Consider the following 22,143-nt stretch of genomic DNA (forward strand, 5'->3'; position numbering starts at 1 on the left):
GGGGCGAGTCCCAGTTTTGTCACTACCTGAAATGGCAGTGAAAAATAATTTACCTACCGTTAAATTGAGACTGCAAACACAAGCCTCTCTCTCTCTCTCTCTCTACATATATATATATATATATATATATATATATATATATATATATATATATATATATATATATATATATATATATATATATATATATATATATAAACTAAACCAGTATTTGTATGTTATGCCAAGTCAACATGACTTGTTGTGTCCGAGTGGATGAGGGAATTTTGTGTGCTGAAGCGAAGAAAAAACACAAAGTGAAAAAAATTTGCAATACAATATAAAACTCATGAAACATGAAGGTTTCATAAAACATCAGTTAATCACACAAAGCAACAAGCAAACTAAATGTTATCTGTCATCTATCCATTACATGAATGTAATCATATCAATAAAGCTACTGCAGTAACGAGAAATCAGATTTTTGATCAGATGAGACGATTGATTTATTTGCAACCAACATTCAAAGGGCTGGTAATTTTGTAAAAAAAACAAAACAAACAAAAAAAAACAAACAACCGTTATAGTTTAACAATAAATAACATTAAATAGTGCATTATTGTGAGATTATGTAAAAATAACAGACTATTTATATTATGAGGCTTTTAATACATTTTTACTCATCAGGGTTGACAGTTAGTGTGAAACATGTTGTAACTATGACCCCAAACACATTTTAATACGTTTGCAATGTGAAAGTATGAATCTAAAATGTGCACACAGTGTGGACAGGGCAGCTTTGATAGTGTGAATGTGTCTTAAATGTAAATCTTGCAACATTATTTCCATAACTGTGTTGGAGTAAATTCCAGCTTTTTTTTTTTTTTTTTTAAGGTAATCAGCTTAGTTTGAGGAATGACAAAGCCTGAAATCCACTTGGTAAACGTGTTTATTCATAAATGAAGGCAAAGTATTGATCCGCTCAGGGAAGAAATTGTTTTCTTCTTTTATGTAAAAATCATACAAATTAGTATCTGTGTTACAAACAATAAATAACACTTCAGAAACATTGTTAAAGTCGACAGTTAGTGTAAACATCACATAAGACATAACATTACATTTTGGTCATCAATGGTTTTCAGACACTTATCAGGTGGTGATAATGCAGATTTACATGTTTTGAGGTTGGTGTTTGAGCCAAGCACACAACCTTGACTTATCCAGCATTATATCATCAGAAGTGATTGTGAAGCTCAATATAAATGGAATCTCAGTTGTTGTTGTTTTTTTGTTGCTAAGATGTATTAAGATGCTGAAGTTTCACACTCAATTTTAAAGTGAGATTTAATTTGGGCAGGTCAGAGCTTAATCGTGTAACTTTTGGGTGATGATTGCAGTGCAAATAAACTCTGGCAGCTATTCAAAGTAGTAGTGGGTTCAAATCTCTTTTTGACCTGTTATTCACAACAAACAGTGCACAGTATTCAAAATCTACACCAAAAACAAAACTTACAAAATACAAACATTCTGTACATTTACAGGACCTATGACAATTATTATTTGTAAAAAACAAACAAACAAACAAAAAAAGCTTTATTAAAGCAAAAAAAAAAAATGTAATAAAATTTGATTACACTGTTTTAGATATCCTTTTATGGCTGAATATTATACATATATTTTTTAAATTACCTCTTTAAAAAAAGCTTGGGAACCTGTAAATAATATAAATAATATTCCCTACTGGGTCTCTTTAAGCTCATTGTTAAAAAAGGATGAATGATTCAAGGCAGGAGATATGTGTTAATTCGTTTTTACCTCATTGCTTCCAAACCAGTGTTGTTATTACCACACGGTTTAATGTATCCAGGTAAATGAACATGCTATAGTTTTACAGAGTTCATGTTAGAACAAGTAGACTCAGCTTTATTGAATGAATCCAACTCAAATGTCAGTACAGTACAGCAACTCCTGCAAATGCTAAATGAAGCGTGACTTTGTAGCTTTGGTTGCAGGGCCACTGAGTTATCTAACAGAGGACGTGCAGCTCATCCTGTCAAAGTGCTTTGTAAAATCACAAACATCTAACAGCAACAACAGTCTAAACAAGGTCACCGGGACCACTGAGAACCTTTTAATAATGTGATCTTATGCCCACATTTGCCCACTTATTCACAGCTTCAACAAACACAGAGTCATAAAATAGACTGTATTACAACTGTACAAACATGTTACTGCAGGGATATTCAAAATATGGTCATTTTTCTCCAATATATATATAAACACAAGGCCTTCATACCTCTCAGCTCTAACAGTACAAGAAACTCATGGCAGTTGCTTTGCATTAAGGGGGAATTTTTTATTTGATTTTATTTTTTTTTACCATTGTGCTTACTAAAAGCTCCATGCCCAAGTCAGGTGAGCTGGTCCTGAGTGTGAAGAGCAGTCCAACATGACAGCAGCAGTGACTGTGGTTGAAGTTTTTATACATATATATATATATATATATATATATATATATATATATATATATATATAAAATATGACGTTCACAAACTGGGCTCTCCAAACGTCCTCCGGCACTCCATGACCCCAGCGCCCGGAGGCCTGTCACAGTTGTGTGTCAGTTTAACTTGGTTGGGGGAGAGGCGATCATAGGCCAACCTGTACTCCCGATCAAAGGCATCTGCACAGAGAGAACACAATAGTTTAATCTGACCATTCAATAGCTCAAGATGACTTTATAAAGGTATACACAGTGCCTTGCAATTTCCTGTAATATTGTTACAATCATATATTTCAATGTATTTTATTGGGATATTAAGTGACTGACATAATAGCCTGGTAAAATACAGTCTCCAGATTGAGAGATGGAGAAACCCCAAAACACGTGCAACTGTCATTTAAGTAATAGACAGTTGCACAAAGTACTGACTCAAAGAGAGGATGAGAACAAATGTGCACCACACGTTTCTAATTTGTATTTGAAAAAAAAAAAAGAGGTAAAGTTATGAATCAATTTTTGTTACACTTTATGGTTATGCATTACCTTTTTGGGGTGTCTCACAAAAAAAAGAATCCAGTAAAATTCATTGAAGTTAGTAGTTTTAATGGGATAAATGTGAAAACTTAAGGGTGCCGTGAATAGTTTTCTGGGGAACTGCAGATCTCAGCCTGTTGCTGTTTATCAAGCAATTTTTTTTTTCTGCTGCTAGCAAGGATAAAAGGAGTGAACTTACTGATATTAATGTTGTTCTTCCCCAAAGCCACAAGAGTTAGAAACAGTAAATCTCTGTAGAGGCTCCTTTTAGGGTAGAAGAGATAGAGAGAGAGAGAGAGAGAGAGAAAAAAACACTTTAGACTTTCCATCCATATCATCTTCCCCAGGCAGTTTAGAACAGCACAGGCATCTTTCATTCCCACCTCTGTCTCTTGAAACCCAACTCGGGCCCCAGCAGCTGGATGATCTGGCTCATGGGCTGATAGACGTCGCTCTTCTTGATGCTCCTCACAAAGCCCTGCAGCAGCTCCACAGTGAAGAGCTGCCCTTCTTCGCACAACCCAGAGCGAATCAAAGAGTTGGCACCTGTAAAAACAGAGCAAAGTCAACGTCAGCCTGATCAAAGGATCATTCATCTCCGACGCTCAAAGTCGACCAAGACAGCAGAGCCACGACGAATCCTGAGATAAATTATGTACGATGCTCCAGGTTTACCATAGACTAACTTTTTAAAGTAAATGCGCCCTCTTAACAGCAAGAACACTTTGGTGAAAATATAGACCTCTACATTTTACCACAGTGTATTAAAGAAAATGCAGAATCAACTTACAGTGTGTGTTCCACAGGACATAGCAGGGTTGAACTTTATCTTTGTGCAGCTTCAGGTTGTCCCACATAATCCTCACCAGCACCTGCTTGCTGTCCTCAGATGAAGCAGACTGGGGAATCTGGAGGGAATAAAATATGTGAGCTTACTCCTTTTTGGTGTTGGGTCTTTTGGGGGTAATTTTAATATTGCAAAGTCTGTATGCTTGCTTGAGAGCGATGGTTATTTAACACTTCATCATTTTGCACATTTGCTGTTTTAGTCCTTTCCAACCCAGATTTTATACCACAGGAGATTTTAAATCAACCATGGGGCAATTTTTTTTAAAAGGGGTGTGTTTCGTACCATCTTTGGAAGTCAATTATGTATAGGAATTTTCTATAGTTTACCATCAACTAACTTTTTAAAAGAGCATGTATGATGATATAAATCAGAAAATAAGTTAAATTATGTGTGAGAGCTACCTAATTCATTACAAAAATTTAAATGTATAGAAAAATAAAGCAATAGAAATTATCTTAACATGGATGTGAAATGGTTATTTCAGAGCTGGTGCTTCATAGTAGTTATTTTCCCTCTACTTAACACTAGGAGGCGCCAAACACCACAGTTGAATTCAACAAAGAGAAACTATTCTTTTCATAATCTCCGCCCCCTCCTATACATGTTATAGTGATATTAAGTTAAAAATATAAGCGTTGCCTACAGATGTACATGTACTACTGATAACTACCTGGTCACCATGGCTACAATGTTGGGAAGCCAGGATAAGAGCAGGCAGGTTACTGGGCAGCTCCAATCTTCTGAAGTACCATACAAGGTTCCAGAAGACGATGGGATGTTGGTCAACGACGCTCGGGGAGGAGATGGCCTGGTCTCCCTCGTTCACCAGCAGGCTCTCCAGCTCCTTCCACAGAACCAGGGGGCTCAGGTACGGCACTGTCACCGGATCAGGAGATGATGCTTGTGCCAAGATTGGGCCGTCACTGCGAACACTCCAGCTGCTCTCCTGCTCCAGAGCAGGAGCCGCAGATGGCTGAGCTGCCTCAGACAATTTGGCTTCGGGGCTGAGCGGTGCAGACGTGTCCTCCTCTTTAACAGGATTACTCCACTTAGATGGCCTGGGGGGGGAGACAGAATGGATCTATTTAAAGAGGTCATGAGGTTAAATAGCTATTTAGATCTCATGTGTCTGTGAAAAAATAATGAGCTTCTCACAAAAATAATACCACAATAGCAATACATTACCTATTCTGTGGTCTCAGGTCTTTGATTTCCACATTGAGGAAAGGCAGGAAGGCAGTTCCACAGAAAGGACAGGTGCTGTTGAGGTTTGAGTCATCTGCTGTCCAACCGGCCATGATCTCTTCATCGTACACCAGACAGTCACATGTTTTACAAAGTGAGCAGCTTGACATCATCACCTAGGAGAGTTAGCATAAGGAGAAGGCAAAATTGCCAATGAAACAGCCTGAGCAACCTCATGGAAACAGTTTATGGCCTGTAAATATCTTACCTCTATGGTGTAATTAGGACTGGGCTGGAAGCGGCTGACATCAGGAGAAGAATCTGGAGTGCGTGGGCCTTTAGAATGAAGAGCTAACCCACCTGAACACAAAGAAGAATAAGACAGTTATTAGTAGAAGGCAAACCTTGGTTTAAGGTCCCACCATGCACTCCTAAATCTGCTCGGTTATTCCTTTAATCTAAATACTGGGAGAAGCTACTTCTCCCAGTATTTGAGCAGCTTGAAATGAGATAGTTCACATTCGAGGCGGACAAATGTGCTACATTTACTGAGGCATCAGCTTTTCCATTAAAGTCCAAAATCGCTCAATGTTTTGTCTTTTGGGGTCAGGTTTAGTAAATCTCTGTCTCAGTTGGGTGTGCTCATGTGAATGTATAAACACGTGTCCAGCATAGGCACCTGCAGCTAGCTGCACAAAAGCCTCCGCGCTGAATCCACCCTCATGCCTGCTGGCCTAGTTTTCCACAGAACAGCACCCAAATCTTTCCAACATTGAGTCGTTCTCCCAGCTTAGATTCAGATTGTTTTTTTGTTGTTTTTTTTCAAACAAAAGAACAAGGCTGCAGAATGTATTTTCATCATATCTAAGGCTACGTGTACATAGTAGGCAAATGCAACCTGAAGCCGCTTTTTATTTTATCCGCATGCAAGCCGTATCAGACTTTTTCATGCCAGACTAAATGGCCGAATTCTGATCTTTTGACCCCCAAAAGATCCAACTTGTGCCACTTCTATACATGATGCTAAAACAGATACATATCTGATTGTTTTCAAAGTGTTTGCAGTGAGAGCAGCCATGTCGTATTTTATGTGACTTTTATGTCATTGATGTGAGACACGCGTTATAATTCTGTACCAGAAAAAGTCAGACGTGGTAACTACAAATGTGAACTTATGAGAGCAGTTTGTGTCACTGAACCAAATCACAATCCCACCACACCTGGCTCTGACCACACATCCAAACAGATTTCTCTGCAGAAGTTGCAGTAAATGCTTCACAAAAAGTTGTTGCTATTAGATATGCTTCCTTTTTGTTAGCTTCTTTAATGTGACAATACTGTTGGCTCCCTTTGTTGAACAGACAACAAAGCGATCCATAATCAGTGGCATCCATTAATACTTCTGTAAATGATGCATTGCTGTTTGACGTCAACGTTCTTCTTCTGCGCATGCGGATTGTTTTGGGGTCGTAAATCGCTTACACAGAAATCTAATTGTGGTTGCATTTCATTTGCAGTATGAACGAACATGAAGAATTAGATTTTAGAATAAAATTAGAATTGGTGCGTGGACATAGCCGAAGATATTCACTGCAACACTGCTGCCTGTACAGAATGATGAGACACTGTTCAACCAACCAGAGAAGGAGTTATGTCTGAACACTCTTGTGGGGCTGCTGGGGCTGCTCAGGTTGGTTTGGTGAGCTGCGGCAGGGCTCCTCCTGACCCGGGACATGCTCCCATGCTGAGGTGAAGTGAAGCCATGAGGATCCAGGCAGGCGTCGCCATCCAGCAGCGAGGAGCATTCTACCTCGGCCGAGGTCAGAGAAGAAACACTCATACGATCACTGTTCCCATCCTGCCAGAAAATACAGAACACAACCCAGTCAGCTTGGGTCAACTGACTTCATCTCAGACATGTCTGATTAAAACTCCTGTCTTACCTGCGTCAATGATGTCTGCGATGACAAACGGGAGTAGAGGCGACTGGCCTTCTCCGCCACACCCTTTCCTGCGGATATGACGCTGCTCTTGAAGATATCCAGCGTCGGAGTCAGCAGTGAGTCCATGGAGAACGACGAGGTGGAGGGACTGGGCGAGGAAGGCAAAGCCAAGGACGAAGGTCTCTCCCTGTCTTTGTTACACATGCCCATCGGAAGAGATGGCGAAGGCTTCAACCTCTCCTTGGATTTCAAGGGGAGTGAGAGGTGCGTGTTGGAGCGGGTGAGCGTGGAGGACTGCGGGGATGTGTGAGCTGACGAGCTGGAGCGAAACAGTGGACTAGAGGAACTCTGCAGCTCCATACTGGGTGAGCGGCTGTTCAATGGGCTGCTGCTGTTATTTATGAACATTTCAGTCTCTTCGGCAGGAGTTGGGCTACCCTTACCCAGGTCACACTGCTGTCCTGCTCCTGCGGACCCCATTTGTGACATGGGATCATACCCTGTTTCTCCATCTCTCTGTCTCCCCCCGACTGATTTTTGCTTGTCAGTCTCTGTATCCTCTTCTTCCACACCATGCAGTCTGTCAGCAGTATGATGCTGCTGCTTGGTAGATCCAACTAGGGGGACAGTGAGCATCACTAATCCCTGTCCACCAGACAAGTCCAAAGATTTGGGTCTCTCTGTCTTTGGCAGCGCCGGGGAAAGCAGAGTCTCATTAGGGCTGGAAGCAACCCTGGTGCTGCAGTCTGGGATAAAAACACACGAGCCAAAACATTTAGGTCAATCAGAAGTCAGATATTTAAGTATGTTTGAAATGACATTTAGACATCTTTTAAGACACATTTCAATGTCTTTTGTTCATTTGTAACTTTCTAAGGAAAGAGAGAAGGAGCATATTTGACATTCAAACTATGAATAAAAAAAAAAAAAACATACCAAAATATGTCTTGTTCATCAACTATTGAGTGTTGGACTGTTTAATAATCACATTTTAGAAGTGCCAGATGAGGTTGTGTTTTTCTCACACCCATATCAGTTTATTATGCTGCAGAGCATATAATTGTATTATTGTATCCAGGGCAAAATTGTGGACAAGTGCACAGGCAAAAACATTTTCTCTGGCATATGCAGAAGAATTTGTATAACTGTTCCCATTTTAAAACCCACTTGAAAATGCTTTAATTTCCCAAACTTTTATGTGATGATTTGTGCTTATTGTGCTTCTTATGCCCATTTTATTCTTTGTACAATTTAACATTGTACAGCTCTTTGTGATTTTAGGTTTATAGATCAATTTTACTTACTTGGGTCAATGTACCATGTTTTCTTTCCTTAAATGTAGTTCCTAATGTTTTGGTAACATTTAATCATGCCATGGCTTAAAATGCAAAATATCTATAATAACAGCAATTTCTGTTGACTCAGAAAACCATCACCTCCTGTGTGCAATCAAGCACAAGAGCTGGCCTGTGCGGCACTGGTTAAATCTCTGTATATGCTGGTTGTCATAATCCTGTGGTATTTAACAGTCCAGACTGACATAATGACATTGTTCTAAATATAACCATCATTTTTCTGAGAAGTGCTCAAAACATTCCTTGCAGAACAAAAAAAAAATATTTCCTTTTAGTTTTTCTTTAATTTCCCGTTAGTCTTTATTTATAGAGCCTTTTCAATGCACATCAATAAAAACAGAAGCCATCCCGTAAAGTAATTACAATAGTAATTTTAATATTATCTGCTTAAATCAAATTTTAAAATACATTTAGGCACCTTATTGACATAACTTTGCACAGACTACATAACCCCATAAAAGGTTACCCAATATTTACGTATATTTCTGTCTACCATAAGCATGCAATAGATGAGAACCCTCTAGCAGCCATTTGCTCTAGTTCAAATTTTAATTCATGTATTCTGTTCTCCAAGACATTTAATAATGTTTTCAGAATTGCTTTCATCTATTTTCTCTTTTCTAATTATGGTTATTTTAGTGAGTGGGGGGGAGAAAAAATCCCAGTGTTGTACATTTGTTTGGTCTTAGAATAGTCATCTTGTTTTCTATGGCAAATTAAAAGTGCCTCTGATAAAAAATTCTGGCCTTTTAATGAGGACAGCCAATACTGCGACAGAGACTAACTCTTACACAAAGCGCCGGCTTACGTAACAGTGAGCATATCCTCTAAAAAAAAAAAAACAAAAAAAAAACACCCAAATATAAGAGCAAATGAGTGGATGAGAGAACATTACACCCACACTGTGATTTTGTTCCCCAGCTTTTAAAGACAGAATACTAATTTTCCTGTTTACTGTGACTCATTTCTACAGAACTGCTCACAAAGAGGGAAAGACCCGAGGAATAAAGCTCTCCAATACTCACTGGGCTGCCTCAGCCCTTTTTCCTCCACTGGTGCCGAGTTATCGCTTTCTCTGTTGCACAGCCTCTCCTCCTCCTTTGACAAGGAATCGTAGCCTTGATCAGACTGCCCACCTGGAGAGAAGAATATGCTTTAATCCCGACAGTGTTATTAAAATGCCTTACATTTTTCCTTTCATTTTACTTTTCCTCCTTCAGAAAGAGCTCAGCACGTTGAAATTATCACGCCAGTTTTTAAGGAAACTTTTCAAGAGGCATCTGATCACAGAAGTTTTCTTCAAACGAGAGCTCTGACATTGCCCCGAGCTTACAGCAAGCATTCCCAGAATAGAAAAGCAAGAAAGGCAGAAAAGGAATAAAAATCTTTCTAAAACTTGAATCATGCTTGCAAGGTCAGCATGTAGAATAAAAAGTTTACAGACATTTTTTTTTTTTTTTTTATTTTTTAATAGATGTAAATATTGAAGAGGCAAGTTATACCAGAGTAAAATGTGAAAATATAGAAAAATGCCAAGATGGATAGCTCTTGTAGTAAATTTACATTTTCATCCATTACTGTAGACGCTATAGGAATTTAAATCGGATAATTTCACCATATGAGTAATAATAAAACAATGTTTGTAGCATCGTATTTTTTCTGAAAATCAAATAATCAACAGAAAGCACCTTGCTTGGAATATAATGGCGCAATTTATCACAAACATAACGACGCGTTATCTATGCATACTGTGATCTGAGCAGGTCAAAGGTTTCCAGATCAAATGACTGATCCACTTTTAAGGTGACAAACGAATCACATCCAGATCTCAGAGGGTTTGAGAGAGAAGCATTTCAGATTGAGTGGGAAACAGTAAGGCGGAGTGGCGCTGCGTCGCCTTACCTGTACTCAATCCATCATCACTGGAGTCCATTTTTGTGAAGTCAGTATCGATGGAGGTGCGTTCCGCAGAGTCATTAGTGCTGTCTAAGCTGCCATGGCTGACTGTGTCGAGATCACTGCCATCTACAAAGGAAACGACAGGGAGGAAGGGGAGCGAGACGCTTAAAAACATGACAGATAACCAATAGCCCTGCTCACATAAGAGCCATGAATGAACAATCACTGAACCGAGGGAAAACTATTATCAGCCGAAAGCCACACAAATCTCCTCATGCCTGAATGAGACCAAGCAGATCTCTGTATGGTCTGGATTTAGCTCAAAAGAATGACGTACTGAAACGTGAGTCGATGTTTTGCGTTTCTCTGACTGTAAATTTGACGAGGAATATTTTGAATATCGTAGATTAGCATAAAAATGAGTCCATTATGCTAACAGAGTCAAACCAACATCAACATGACATCCACAGCAGCGACGACACCGTTTTCAGAGTAACGTGTGGTGTTTTCATTAGTGCCCCCACACAACATTCATTACAGTAATAAGGTGGTCTATGGTTTGGGGAATTAGAGAACATGTCAGCATGAGAAACCCGTGTACTGACAGAGCTCGAAAGAAAAACCTTTTACGCTGTTTAATTATAAGTACATTACAGTGTCATTAAGGGAAGGCAGATGGGGAACATTATGTGCCGATGGAGGCTGTGGCTGGGGATAAATGTTGAGAGAGCTGGAAAACAAGCGGAGCAACAGCAACTCAGGCCAAAAAAATACATAAGATCTTAATGCATCTGTATTATTGTTAGTAACAACAATTAGTTTATGTCACATTTCTATTTGAACTGAATTTGGGGTACACATTACAGAGTGTCATATAAATAACTTGGGATTTGCAAATACGGCCCCAAGTATCGACATGGATTCCCATCATAACACCATTAGCGGAATCAAATTCTGCTTTGTTGGCTAACTCTGTGTGGACAGACTAAGAAGTTGACTTTGATTTCAGATGCATTACATTTAAATACATAAACTTCAGAGGAGTTTGGCAGATGTGCAGTCATTATTTTGGCAGCTGCAGCCCCGACAAGTTCCACGATCAAAATTCCTTTTTGTTTTAAATCACTTCCTATATTTTGTGCATAACTTGCAAAACTGTATTTAGATACATCCGTTTGCATAACTAATTAATCTGTTTTTCCCCCCCAAATAATTCTTTTTTTTTAATTATTCTTTATGCTAAAATTCACAGTGAAAGAGAGAATATTTAGACTGGTGCTGCTTTCTCCTCTGTCATGAAACCTGCTTCGCTCGCTGCGTTCAAACTCAAGTCATTGAGTGTTACGACATCATGCAAAGCGAAAAGGTAAAAAGCAGGAGAATAACCTGTAACTTTTGTCTGTACATGGTTAGCTGTGCACAATTAAAATATGCACAATTAAAAATGGTCATTTGGCTACTGTCTGACACTATTTAGGGGATTAGGGCTGTTCATTTTTCTGACTTGCTTAAAGTCGTGTTAAAAATAGGTTGCTAAATCAGTTTGTTCAAAGTTCCCACCTGAAAGCTGGGGGTCTTTGTGTGGAGTCTGCTGCTTTTTTCCCGCTTGCTTGAACTGAAGCACGCCGAGTATCACGTTCCTCAGCTTCCCCCACAAGAAATATCCTCCTCTGGTGGTGGAGGGCCAGGTGCTCTCCAACACCGCCTTGGAAAACAATACAACACCATAAAAGTCTAGAACCATTGCCAAACAGCCACATTTATTGTCAAATGACTTTGTTGCTCGGATGGTGCTCACAGCGACAGCACACACCTTGTTGTAGTATCCGTAAGTTATAGCATTGGGCTGAACTCCTGCCTTCTTCATCTCAAACAGCACTCTGACGGCCAACACTGGCTGGCTGTACTGACCGCACAACTGCAGCAGCACACGGTAACACACCTGAAACACAAAAGGAAAAAGAGTTTTGCTAAAAACATACCTTGTCACAAAAATGCATCAGTTGTTTTGTATGAAGTATTTTCAGACCTCATCCGGAGCCTGCAGCTTCTTGTCTTGCATCTTTCTTAAGACATCGTAAGCGGTCCGCAATGCTCGCACCTTGGAGTGACAGTTTCCCACAAACCCTGGCAGGCAAATGAACCACAAGCCGTAGCAGTGCCGAAGCAAACACTTTGACCACATCTGAGGCATAGATGAATGCGTTTTGGCCATCTTCTGAGCGGATTTGATCTCCTGCAAAATGAGAAATTTGTGGTTCTTTATCACCCAAATGCCATGGCAGTCACTCCTCTTTAACATTTCTGGGTTTAAAAAATAGAAAGCAGAGTTCTCTGTTTCTATGTGTGACCTGTTTTGAACGTCTAAAGATGGCCGTGGGACTGGCTGGGGTGCTGTGGCGTGGAGCGATGCCTGTGGAGTTAGAATTTGGTCCCTCCATGCTCTCCAAAAGATCAGATCTCAGCACCGGGAACCCGGAGTAGCTGCAGGGACACAGAAATAATGAAATCATCTGCAGCAGACAGCAATAAAAGGAATGCTGGCAGTAAAGTCTGGTGCAATATGATATGGACTCCAATGCCAATGTGTTGCAGTTCAAAACGACCACAGGACTCAGCAGAAGTCACCGAATTCTAAGCTTCGTCTTTCTTCTTTTGCCATCTGTTCAAGTAAAATTAAGTAAAGTAAAGAAGTGAATTATACCTGTAGCACAGAGGATGTTCTTCTCCTTGAGGCAGAGGAGGAAGTTCTGGAGGGTTGATATAAACCGTGTGCTCACTGCGGTGGGATTCATCCAGCTCGATCAGCCTGGTGTCCTCTGGCCGCTCGCTATCCATCTGGTTTACAAGAGAAGTACATACTTGTCATCATTCTTCATCTTTAGTTACCATTAATTCAAATTCCACCCATTACATTTATGCATGCTGCCTCAAAAAGAAGTGATATAGTACGAGCCCTCAGATCCGGCCACATATGGGGGTCCATAAGAACGAGCAGATGTCACTGATGACTCCATCTGCATTAGAGTTATGGCGCTGGATCTGAAGAGAGGCACTGCCAAAGGCAGCGGCTTGAGCCCATAAATCCTCCAAGACTAAATGAAAGTAGGCTGCAGGGACCTGAGCAAAATTGATGCCGTGTTGCCCCAGAGACATTAAACCTTTTGACTGAGATACTTTGGCAACACTACTGGATACTAAGTAGCCACATTAGCTTCACATAAAACTTGACTGATCTGCTGTTTGGAGAGAGCTACACAAAGCAACTCGGCTGGCGTGTCAGAGAAAAGCTCCAGCCCGAAGCAGCAAACATGCTCATCATTTTCAGACTCAAAAGAGTAAAAAAAAAAGGCATTCAAGTACACTGAAAATGCTTGCTATGATGATCTAAAACTATTTGCCTCGTATGTTTCTCACAGCTATTCTGCACACAAAACATCAATATTATAACAGGAGCTAAACAGTCCCCCCAGTAGAAACGAACTAGAGGGTTTATTCCGCTCAGCTGAGAGGATGATTCAGTCGACCGACTCTGACTGACCTATTTGTCTTCGCTTCGATTCTGCTCCTCTGCGCTTCTCGAACTGGTGTCCTTCCTCTCACACCCAAAAGCTCTTACTCAATCATGCATTTGTTGTCAGTGTCAGCAGCAGCTATGAATGAATCAATGCTTCCACTTCTCAATAATAACTGGGAGAAATGAACTTCAACATCTCTAACATGTTCTTGCTGGATTTGAATGTGACATCCTGATTGCACAATTTTGCATGCATAAAGAGGATGTTTTTTTTTTCTTATAAAAGGGTTCAGGATGTTTTGTCTTTTTTTTCAGATGTGCAACAAAGCCTTTTGACAGTCTTTATTCATATAAACTGTCAAATCGGCAAATAATGACAACAATTCGCTATCGTCCCACAGGATTTTTTTGTTAAAAAGGGAAAGAAAAAAACAAAAAATGAAGATTTAAGCATGACACAGGATGTCTTAGATAGAGCCTAAAGAGTGACAAAACATTTACTCACACAACACAGCACGAGTTCATTTGGCTTACCTTGCTACCAGAGGTGAATAACTACCAGACAGGAAGCACAATGACAAAAAAGAGGAGAAAAAAGGTAGTGAATGAGCAGCAGGGAACACACAAAGAGTAAAATAGGAGTAAAAAGCAGAAAAACACAGTCACAAATTGTGGAGGAAAGTGTTACATTTTCCAAGCTTTAAAGAAAACAGAATCAGGAAAGAGAATAGAAATATGAAAAACCCACAAAAATGGTTTATTTAATACGGTTTCTTCCACTGACAGTGGGTGTAAGTGCACACTCAAACAGACCTCTGCCATTCAGATTTTAACAATTTGTTTCACCAAGATTCCAGACAATATCAAAATTAGGGCTGCAAAACCAGTAAAAAAAAAAATCTCAGTTTTGAGAAAAAGATAGCGAGGATTAGCTGAGACCCCTCACCTTATCAACACACTCATCAAAGAAAGCCAGGCTGGCATCTTTATCACTGACAAAGGAGCACTCTTCAATGAAGCGACTGAACATCTGAGTCTTCGTCATGAGGGAATAAAACCTCTGATGGGAGCGGTCTCTGCTCTTCAGGAAGCCTGTGCAAGTAAACACATTATTTCATGATAAACTTAAAAGCGGCATCGCTAATGTAAATATCAGACCTTTAAATCTGAAACAAAGAGGTCGCGATGTTCTAAACCAATATCTTAGGAAATTAACAGACTGGTTTGAAACAGGCTGTTCTTTGGCTCTGATTGCATAAGAGCAGAAAGATGTGCGTGGACATTGGGCTATTAATCATGCTGCTTCTCCGACTTATCATCCAGGCCTAATTTCCACTGAAGCTCAAGTTAGATAGCCTGCATCCATTTAAGGGAAATGTTTATGCAAGAACTGCAGTTATTAGAACCCAACTTGTACAGCAATAAATCTTGGGGGCAAGAAAGCCACAGCTGCTAAGACGAGACTGATTATTACTTAATTAGAATGGCTGCAAATGTGATTTCTGCTCGGACACAGCACCTATTAAAATTGCTAAAACATTCCTATCTTTTGTAATCTTTTGTTGAACCATGCTGGATCATTTTTTTCACTACTTTAATAAAAGGCGAGACTGAAATGTACCTTGGAGGTCAAACAGGGAGGTGACATCCGTGGTTTTCTCAGAGGGAGCTTGGGTGATGGGCTGCAGGTAGGAGCGGTAGCCTCGAAGGATGGCTGCCATGAAGCGGAGGAAAGCTTCTTGGATCTCCAGCTCAAGAGTGTGGAGGCTCTTTCCGCCGTAAAGCTCACTGTCAGTCATGGTGTGGTCCATCTGCACATCGTCACGGTTTAACTGGCAGCCTTAAAGAAAGAGCCGAGCAGAAAATGATTTAAAATCTAGTCAATGCTTAAGCATGACTTTCTGAAAACGGTGTAAGTCTTAAATTAAGATTGGGTGGCATTACACCAGCAAACTACAAAGCCTCCGATAGTAAAGTAACATCCCAAAACATCACAATAACAAAAATACACATTCAGTGTAATTTCAGGGTTAGCACTTTTGCGATATTGAGTTGCATGTGGATGAAAGGCACCGCAGATTACACGTTTTAAGCCACCAAAGAGTTCAGAACCTTCAGTTTCTGCAGGGTTTTTGCAGACATCCAGTCAATAGTTTGGAAGAGTTCAGTGTGAATCAAAGTGGTGGAGAGACGCACATGCCCAAATGGCGCTTTTATCAACAAAACAGAGGCACAGTTAGTGCAGCTTGGTGAAGAGAGTAGTTTTACTGCTGAATTCCAACCAAAAACTGTGCATGAGGCTAAAATATTACGTCTCATGATCACTTGATACAAACTAACAAGCTTCTTACACACCCTGGGTAAATTTTGTTATTTATTTTAATCATTTCCACAAAGCAAGGCTTTAAAATGATGGCTTCCATCCCTACATAATGTAGTGGTAGATGCAGTAAAAACTTCCTATTTGCACATGTCAATTACAATTTTAGCACACACTAAGCTAGGATGAAGGTGCAACATTTAAAAGTGCAAAAGAGCACAGAAAAAAACATTACTATTAGCTTGTGTTGCTAATGACAGTTAGCCTGGTCAAATCGCTCAGAAATCCCACTGGTTTCTGAGCATTTAAGTGGAACACAGTTACAGGTTGATGTCATGCAGAGACCCTAATTCTGACTTACAGTATAAATGAAAAACAGCATAAGTAGCCACTCAGTGTGGCGAAAAGGCAACTAATACCACACCATTAGCAAGATGTTCTGGGATGAAGATCACAAGTTGTTTTCATGTCATAGTGAGCTCAGCTTCCTGTAAACTCAACCATCCAAGCTGACTCAACAGACTCATGTGGAGATCTAAATTATGCATGAAACCACTTTGGAAAATGACACAGCGTTGGACTGGAGGACTGGACTCACCCTCTGTGAGCTGCTGATAGAGCTTATTCAGGCTGTTCAGGAGATGTTTACAGGCTCTCCTGGGCAAGATTTTCCATGTCAGAGCCTTCTTTTCGTCTTTTCTGAAAGCACACCAGATGGTTTTCATTGCAGAGGGGAGGAGGACAGTGGAGAAATATTGGGGGAAAGATAGAACAGGTTCACCGACATTAGAACTGACATCTTAAAGTGTGCGAGCTGATGTGGGAGGCATGTGTGCTCTGTCGAGTAAAATGCTTCACATTCCAGCCACACTCATTATGTAAGAGAGGCTCCTACTGACAGACTCTGATAACCTTGTGGATAACTTTCAGAATCGCATTAAGCAAGGATGAATGAGCTTTGGCAGGGGAGATTAAAGTTGATCTATGACATGCTGTCTGCAGTCAGAGGTCACTTACTGGGAGATGGTGTTGGTGTCCAAATCAACACAGCTGATATCAGCGGGAGGCACATAAAGGTCAAAGTATCGGGAATCCAAACCCACGATAAAAGGGCAGGGAGCGCTGAGAACATCTGCCAGGGCCAGCGGACACAGAGGGATGTAGGGGCAAGGCCAGTGGAAAGGGAAGATCATCTGACAAGAGAGCAAACAGATCTGTAAAAATCACACATGCAGTTCCAGTCAAAAGTTCGCAAACGCGACTAAATATCCAGCCTGATTTGTGGTAAAAGCTTGCTGACCAATGTGGATTCAAAAACATTCACAATAAATTTAATATTGTGCACACATTTTTTTTTTCTTTTATAATTACAGCTGTTTATAGTAGTATTTCCCCTCCATAGAAAGAAAACCCAGTTCAAATGCATTAATGAAAAATCAACAACTCGATTAGATGTAAATTTCTTAGCAGAGCTGTAAAAACATCTAATGCATAAAACAAGAGTTAATCTGCATAATAATTTATTCTTCTGCAGTTATTTTCATCTCATACATACGCATAAATTTTAGAGGAAAATTTTTAGAGGACCAATTTTTGGTCACAGTGACTAAATGTATATTGATTCTTCAAAGATACACCGGCTCCATCTCAACTTTTTTATGACTACACTCATTCACATTAACAATCATTCGCTTTTGTGTCTTTAACATTAAAAAATTAGGATACAAAGAACCAAATGCTTACAGACACAAGAGCCTCAGTGACGCTGGTGAGAACAGCTGGACGTAAGGAATGAACCAGGATCTTGTGCTCAGTGACGGCTAGCACGAGAAGAGTGGCTGCATTTTTAGGCCCCAGATTCAGCAGAAGTGTGGAGAGACTCCCGCCACTGCAGGAAAACAACAACAACAACAAAAAAAAAACATAAAAAGATTTATTTATTGAGACAAAAGAAGTACCTGGTATGTTGTAATTACATGATATTGAAATTAATTTTTAATTCTCTACCTAAGAGGCAGTGGAGAGGACACTGGTTGGCTCAGAATCAGGCTGTCGTGTGGCGACAACTATGAAGGACAAACAAGTTAAATGACTAATGAGTTTGCAAAAGATAACAAGCTTCTTAAGATTTAGAATTAATAAAGAACATGCAGGATTGATAAATAACATTAAAAAAATAATGTTCTTACTGCACCTGGACAAGGATTCTTGGTCTTTGGATGGAGGGAAATGGAACATTTTTCATGAAGTGAGATATGTGCCTGTGAGAGACAGAGTAAAACATAATAAAGTTGCTAAACTGAATAACAGTAAATTATCTTGGTTATAAAAAAAAAGAAAAGAAAATCAAAAACACAAGTTAAAAAAAAAAAGCTAATTGTATCCGCTAACTTTTCAATTGGCAGTGCATGTGGTCCAGAGATGGAATATCTGTAGAGGAAGGTGAGAAAGCTCTTGAAGGACTGGAAGAAGGGCCAGTGTGAGAGTAAGCAGATGCTCTTGTTGTTGTAAACATTTCTGCTGCTGTCAGGTCTGAGATGACAGCTCGGCAGGCCGAGTTGTGAGCGCTGACGCTCCGAAAGGTTCTCTTCTGGGTAAGGCTCATAGAACTGGATAGCTGCTCCGTACACCTGCGCACAACACAAGCGATCACAATGTGAGCAAAATGGCCTGCTTAAAGTATGCACACTCATAAAAATGGCTAATGAATGAAGTCAGTGGACCATTGAAAAAAAAAAAAATTCAATAATTCCCAGTTCTTTTTACAGTTTCATTATAGAAATATTCAGCATGATGTATTATCATCCTCGCTACGTTAAAGATTTCTACCCTAAGTAAATGAACAAATCAGTGTGTGCACGAGGCGTCGTGACATTACCCTGCAGACAAGACGTTGCAGGCAAAAATAAATGAGCACTCAGGCATTCAGACTTGCGCACCAGCCACACTGCTGCAGAAGACATTCATTATTCAAAAGACGGGCTACACAAAAATCTTTTACGCTGCATTGCTTACAAAAGCTAACAGCCTTTTAGTATTCCTAAAACAGCTCTTAGAACACTTTTGATTCCAGTCAGACCCAGAAAATTGATTAATATTGTCTGGCATTCTTGGAAATACTGCTGTGGCTCTTGAGCAAGCAAATGCATTAGAGAACCTGACGCAGTGAAAAGGGCAGACAGGGAAATAGATATGGAGAAGCTAACTTTAACGAGGCAATTAAGGCTGAGTGCGTGAAAAAAACGGACACAAACTGCATGGGAACTCCCTAACTAGTGTTGATGTAAATGAAACTTAAGCTAAAGAGAAAAGTGGTTTCCTTAACAATACTGGTGTGAAAGTCTGTGATTGTCTGAGAGCCCACACAACTTCAGCAGAAAAACCTGACAAGGTTGTTTTTACAAGACCTTGGCAGGTTGGTGGTTATACCTTCTCTCCAGAAGCACCCGTCAGTACGAATGTGGAGAAAACGGGCAGTGAGTGTTTGGTGTGAGCTGGCCAACACTCAATCATCGCCCCCATGGGCAGGCAGAACATCGGGACCGACTCAGGCAGCGGGAAAGACTCATAGTCCTCTTCAGGATACCTGCACAACAAACCTGAGCACAACACGGAGAGACAAAGTGGGTTTAAAGCTGCTGTGTTTTTACCATTCATTACTGACACACAGGAACATATAAACGTCTCTCTTTACCTGCTTTGTATGCGATTGTGTTAGCTTTAGCAAGAGACTTCTTATAGCAAAGGTAGACCGAAGATCCCCACTGATGAGTAAAAACAAAAACATCACAGATAAATGAAAAGCTGCAATAGTTCTATACTCCCGGAGGAGAAACTTGACGTGCAGTGCCGTGCAAACATTTTACACGTTTTGTCACATTATAACCACAAACTGTGATGTTTGACCACAGCAAACTACAGTTTACAAAAAAAAAAAGGAGATCGTTTTTGCTGTGCATTTCAGACTCCTAATAAAGTCTAATGTAAGGATTTGTCCCAGGTGTATTAGAATGGTCTAGTCCAACTAACACTGAAAGGGAGAATCTGTAGAATAACTTGACAGTTGATGTCAACGGATATTCGACATCCTGACCTAATGTTTTCCAGCTGTGAAGAGAAAAATATGCAAAGGGACAGAGGTCAAAAGACCTAAAGCAGCAACTGCAGCAACACTTGGATCCAGAGATTATTGACTCAAAGGGGGTGAATAGAAATGCAGGGCACATTTCCAGATTGAATTTTATTTTGACAGGGGATTGTTGCCATGTAATCCAGATAAACCACAATGAAGCTTATGGTTGTAACACGACAAAACGTGAGCAAGTTGGAGAGAAATACTTTTGCAAGGCTCCGTATATCCAGATAATTTGCGGTTCCGTCTCACCATGCTGCTGTTGAGGTTCTTGTCCACCTTGCAGAAGGTGTGAGGAGGCGTCTCTCCCTTGCCAGGCACAATGACGCAGATGTCGGTGACAGCCAGGGAGGTGTGAGGCTGGCTCTTCGGCGCGCGCCGGTACGTGATGTAGATGCGCTGGGAGGACGAGCTGCTGATGTTGGCGGGGCGCCCCGAGGGCGTGGTCTGAACGATGTGGCATCCAGGCTTCAGCTTCTCTTTCCACTCATACAGAACACTGAAACACAACGAAGTGTGCGAATATTTAAGCAGTGTTTTAAGGCAGATTAATACGTCCCAAGGAAGAGAAGCGAATAGAGGTGCTGAGAGAGTGAAGAGTCAGCGAGCGAGGATCGCTCCTTACCCAAGATCTGTCAGCGGAGGCTTATCTCTGCCTCTCTTGTAGCACAAGAAGATCTGCGGGCCCCGAAGGCTGGCTCCATTGAGCTCTGCTGAGAGGCCTGAGGGGGTGCTCTCCACACAGGTGAAGCCCGGGGGCACCTCTTCGCCGAGGGACCGTATCACCACAGCAACGTCGGTAATAGGGGCTTTGGGTTTAACAGACTTGGTGCCGGCGTCATCAAAGTGCAGGTCCTCCTCCAGGGGCTTGAATGAATCAGTGAGGCCAGCAACCACAAAGTAGTCGGCTACACGGGGCCCTTTATCCTCCATCATGTCCCATTCCCACACTATGAGCTGGAGGTCAGAAAACAGGGGGAGGATGGGGGCGGGGGGCTTATTAGTCTTTACATTATTTTGTTTAAAGTTTAAAGCTTATATAAGTATTTTTACTTAAATAAAATAAGTAAAAATACTTATGCTATACATTGTGTATTAATATATGGATGGATATTTGCTACTGCAGCATAAGAAAGCCTAACATTGTCCAAAAGTAAAAACTGAAAATGGATTATTACAAAAAAAAACAAAAAACAACAAAAAACAACAAAAAATTATTTCATGACAACAATATGATGGATTGATATGTGTGCTTACTGGTGAAACAGACCTCTGCATGAGCTTTTAATATAATATAGACAATGCTGATGACAGTTGTCGGGGAAAAATGTCAGAGCTGACATACTGAATGAATACAATGAAGGTGTGTGATGGGCGTGACAGTAATCCGAAACATGTTAATTATTTTAATATAATTGTAAAGCTTTGTCTTATTAACTGCAGACATTGTATTGTGCACTGATTACTAAGTTTGGACTTTGGTTTCTCAGCTTCTTTCTCTCATGTTTTGATCTTGCTATTTTCCTTCACTTTTTTTCTTTTTTTTTTTACATGTTTCTTGATTTTGGTCGTGTAAATGTATTATAGTAAACTACACCAACTAATAAAAGTAAATCTATGCAGCTTAACATGCATCCCAGATAGCACAGAATGATTGAAACAACATTGAATCAATGTCAGCCAGAAACATTGAATCAACGTTGAACGCTGACATTGAAACAACATTGAAAGTGGTCGGTGACTTGTATGTTGAATCAGCGTTAGGGTTTCAACCATAACTGATATTATATCAATGTTGATTCAACCATCATCTGTATGTCAACTTGTATGCATATTTGTGTTGATAGTACATTGAATCAGTTATGAATCAATGTTGATTCTACATTATATCAATGTTGATTCAACCATCATCTGTATGTCAACTTG

At 40.3% G+C, this 22,143-nt stretch overlaps 1 protein-coding gene across 3 annotated transcripts; it reads right to left on the reverse strand.

Annotated features, from left to right (window-relative positions):
- Window positions 1-910: 910 nt before the first annotated feature.
- On the reverse strand, window positions 911-21,206 carry dennd4a (DENN/MADD domain containing 4A). 3 transcript variants are annotated; one of them, XM_015052088.1, is made up of 30 exons: window positions 20,843-21,206; window positions 20,470-20,716; window positions 19,780-19,849; window positions 19,515-19,684; window positions 18,477-18,715; window positions 18,280-18,346; window positions 18,093-18,151; window positions 17,829-17,973; window positions 17,103-17,278; window positions 16,684-16,784; window positions 15,387-15,605; window positions 14,712-14,857; window positions 14,300-14,320; window positions 12,953-13,086; window positions 12,600-12,732; window positions 12,278-12,484; window positions 12,062-12,190; window positions 11,809-11,953; window positions 10,252-10,374; window positions 9,375-9,485; window positions 6,995-7,740; window positions 6,690-6,909; window positions 5,320-5,411; window positions 5,052-5,227; window positions 4,537-4,924; window positions 3,807-3,924; window positions 3,400-3,562; window positions 3,216-3,280; window positions 2,514-2,662; window positions 911-2,477 (listed from the first exon to the last, which is right to left on the reverse strand). In XM_015052088.1, exons 1-29 carry the CDS (start codon window positions 21,151-21,153, stop codon window positions 2,526-2,528), a joined length of 5,058 nt encoding a protein of 1,685 aa, XP_014907574.1. In that variant the 5' UTR covers window positions 21,154-21,206; the 3' UTR covers window positions 911-2,477; window positions 2,514-2,525. The 3 variants fall into 3 exon arrangements, with proteins under 3 accessions (XP_014907574.1, XP_014907573.1, XP_014907575.1); XM_015052087.1 differs by having other exon boundaries at window positions 911-2,662; XM_015052089.1 differs by lacking the exon at window positions 14,300-14,320 and having other exon boundaries at window positions 911-2,662.
- Window positions 21,207-22,143: the final 937 nt, after the last annotated feature.

Source organism: Poecilia latipinna, unplaced genomic scaffold (genome assembly GCF_001443285.1).
Source record: "Poecilia latipinna isolate Pla-1442-1.1 unplaced genomic scaffold, P_latipinna-1.0 Scaffold1086, whole genome shotgun sequence".
NCBI lineage: Eukaryota > Metazoa > Chordata > Actinopteri > Cyprinodontiformes > Poeciliidae > Poecilia > Poecilia latipinna.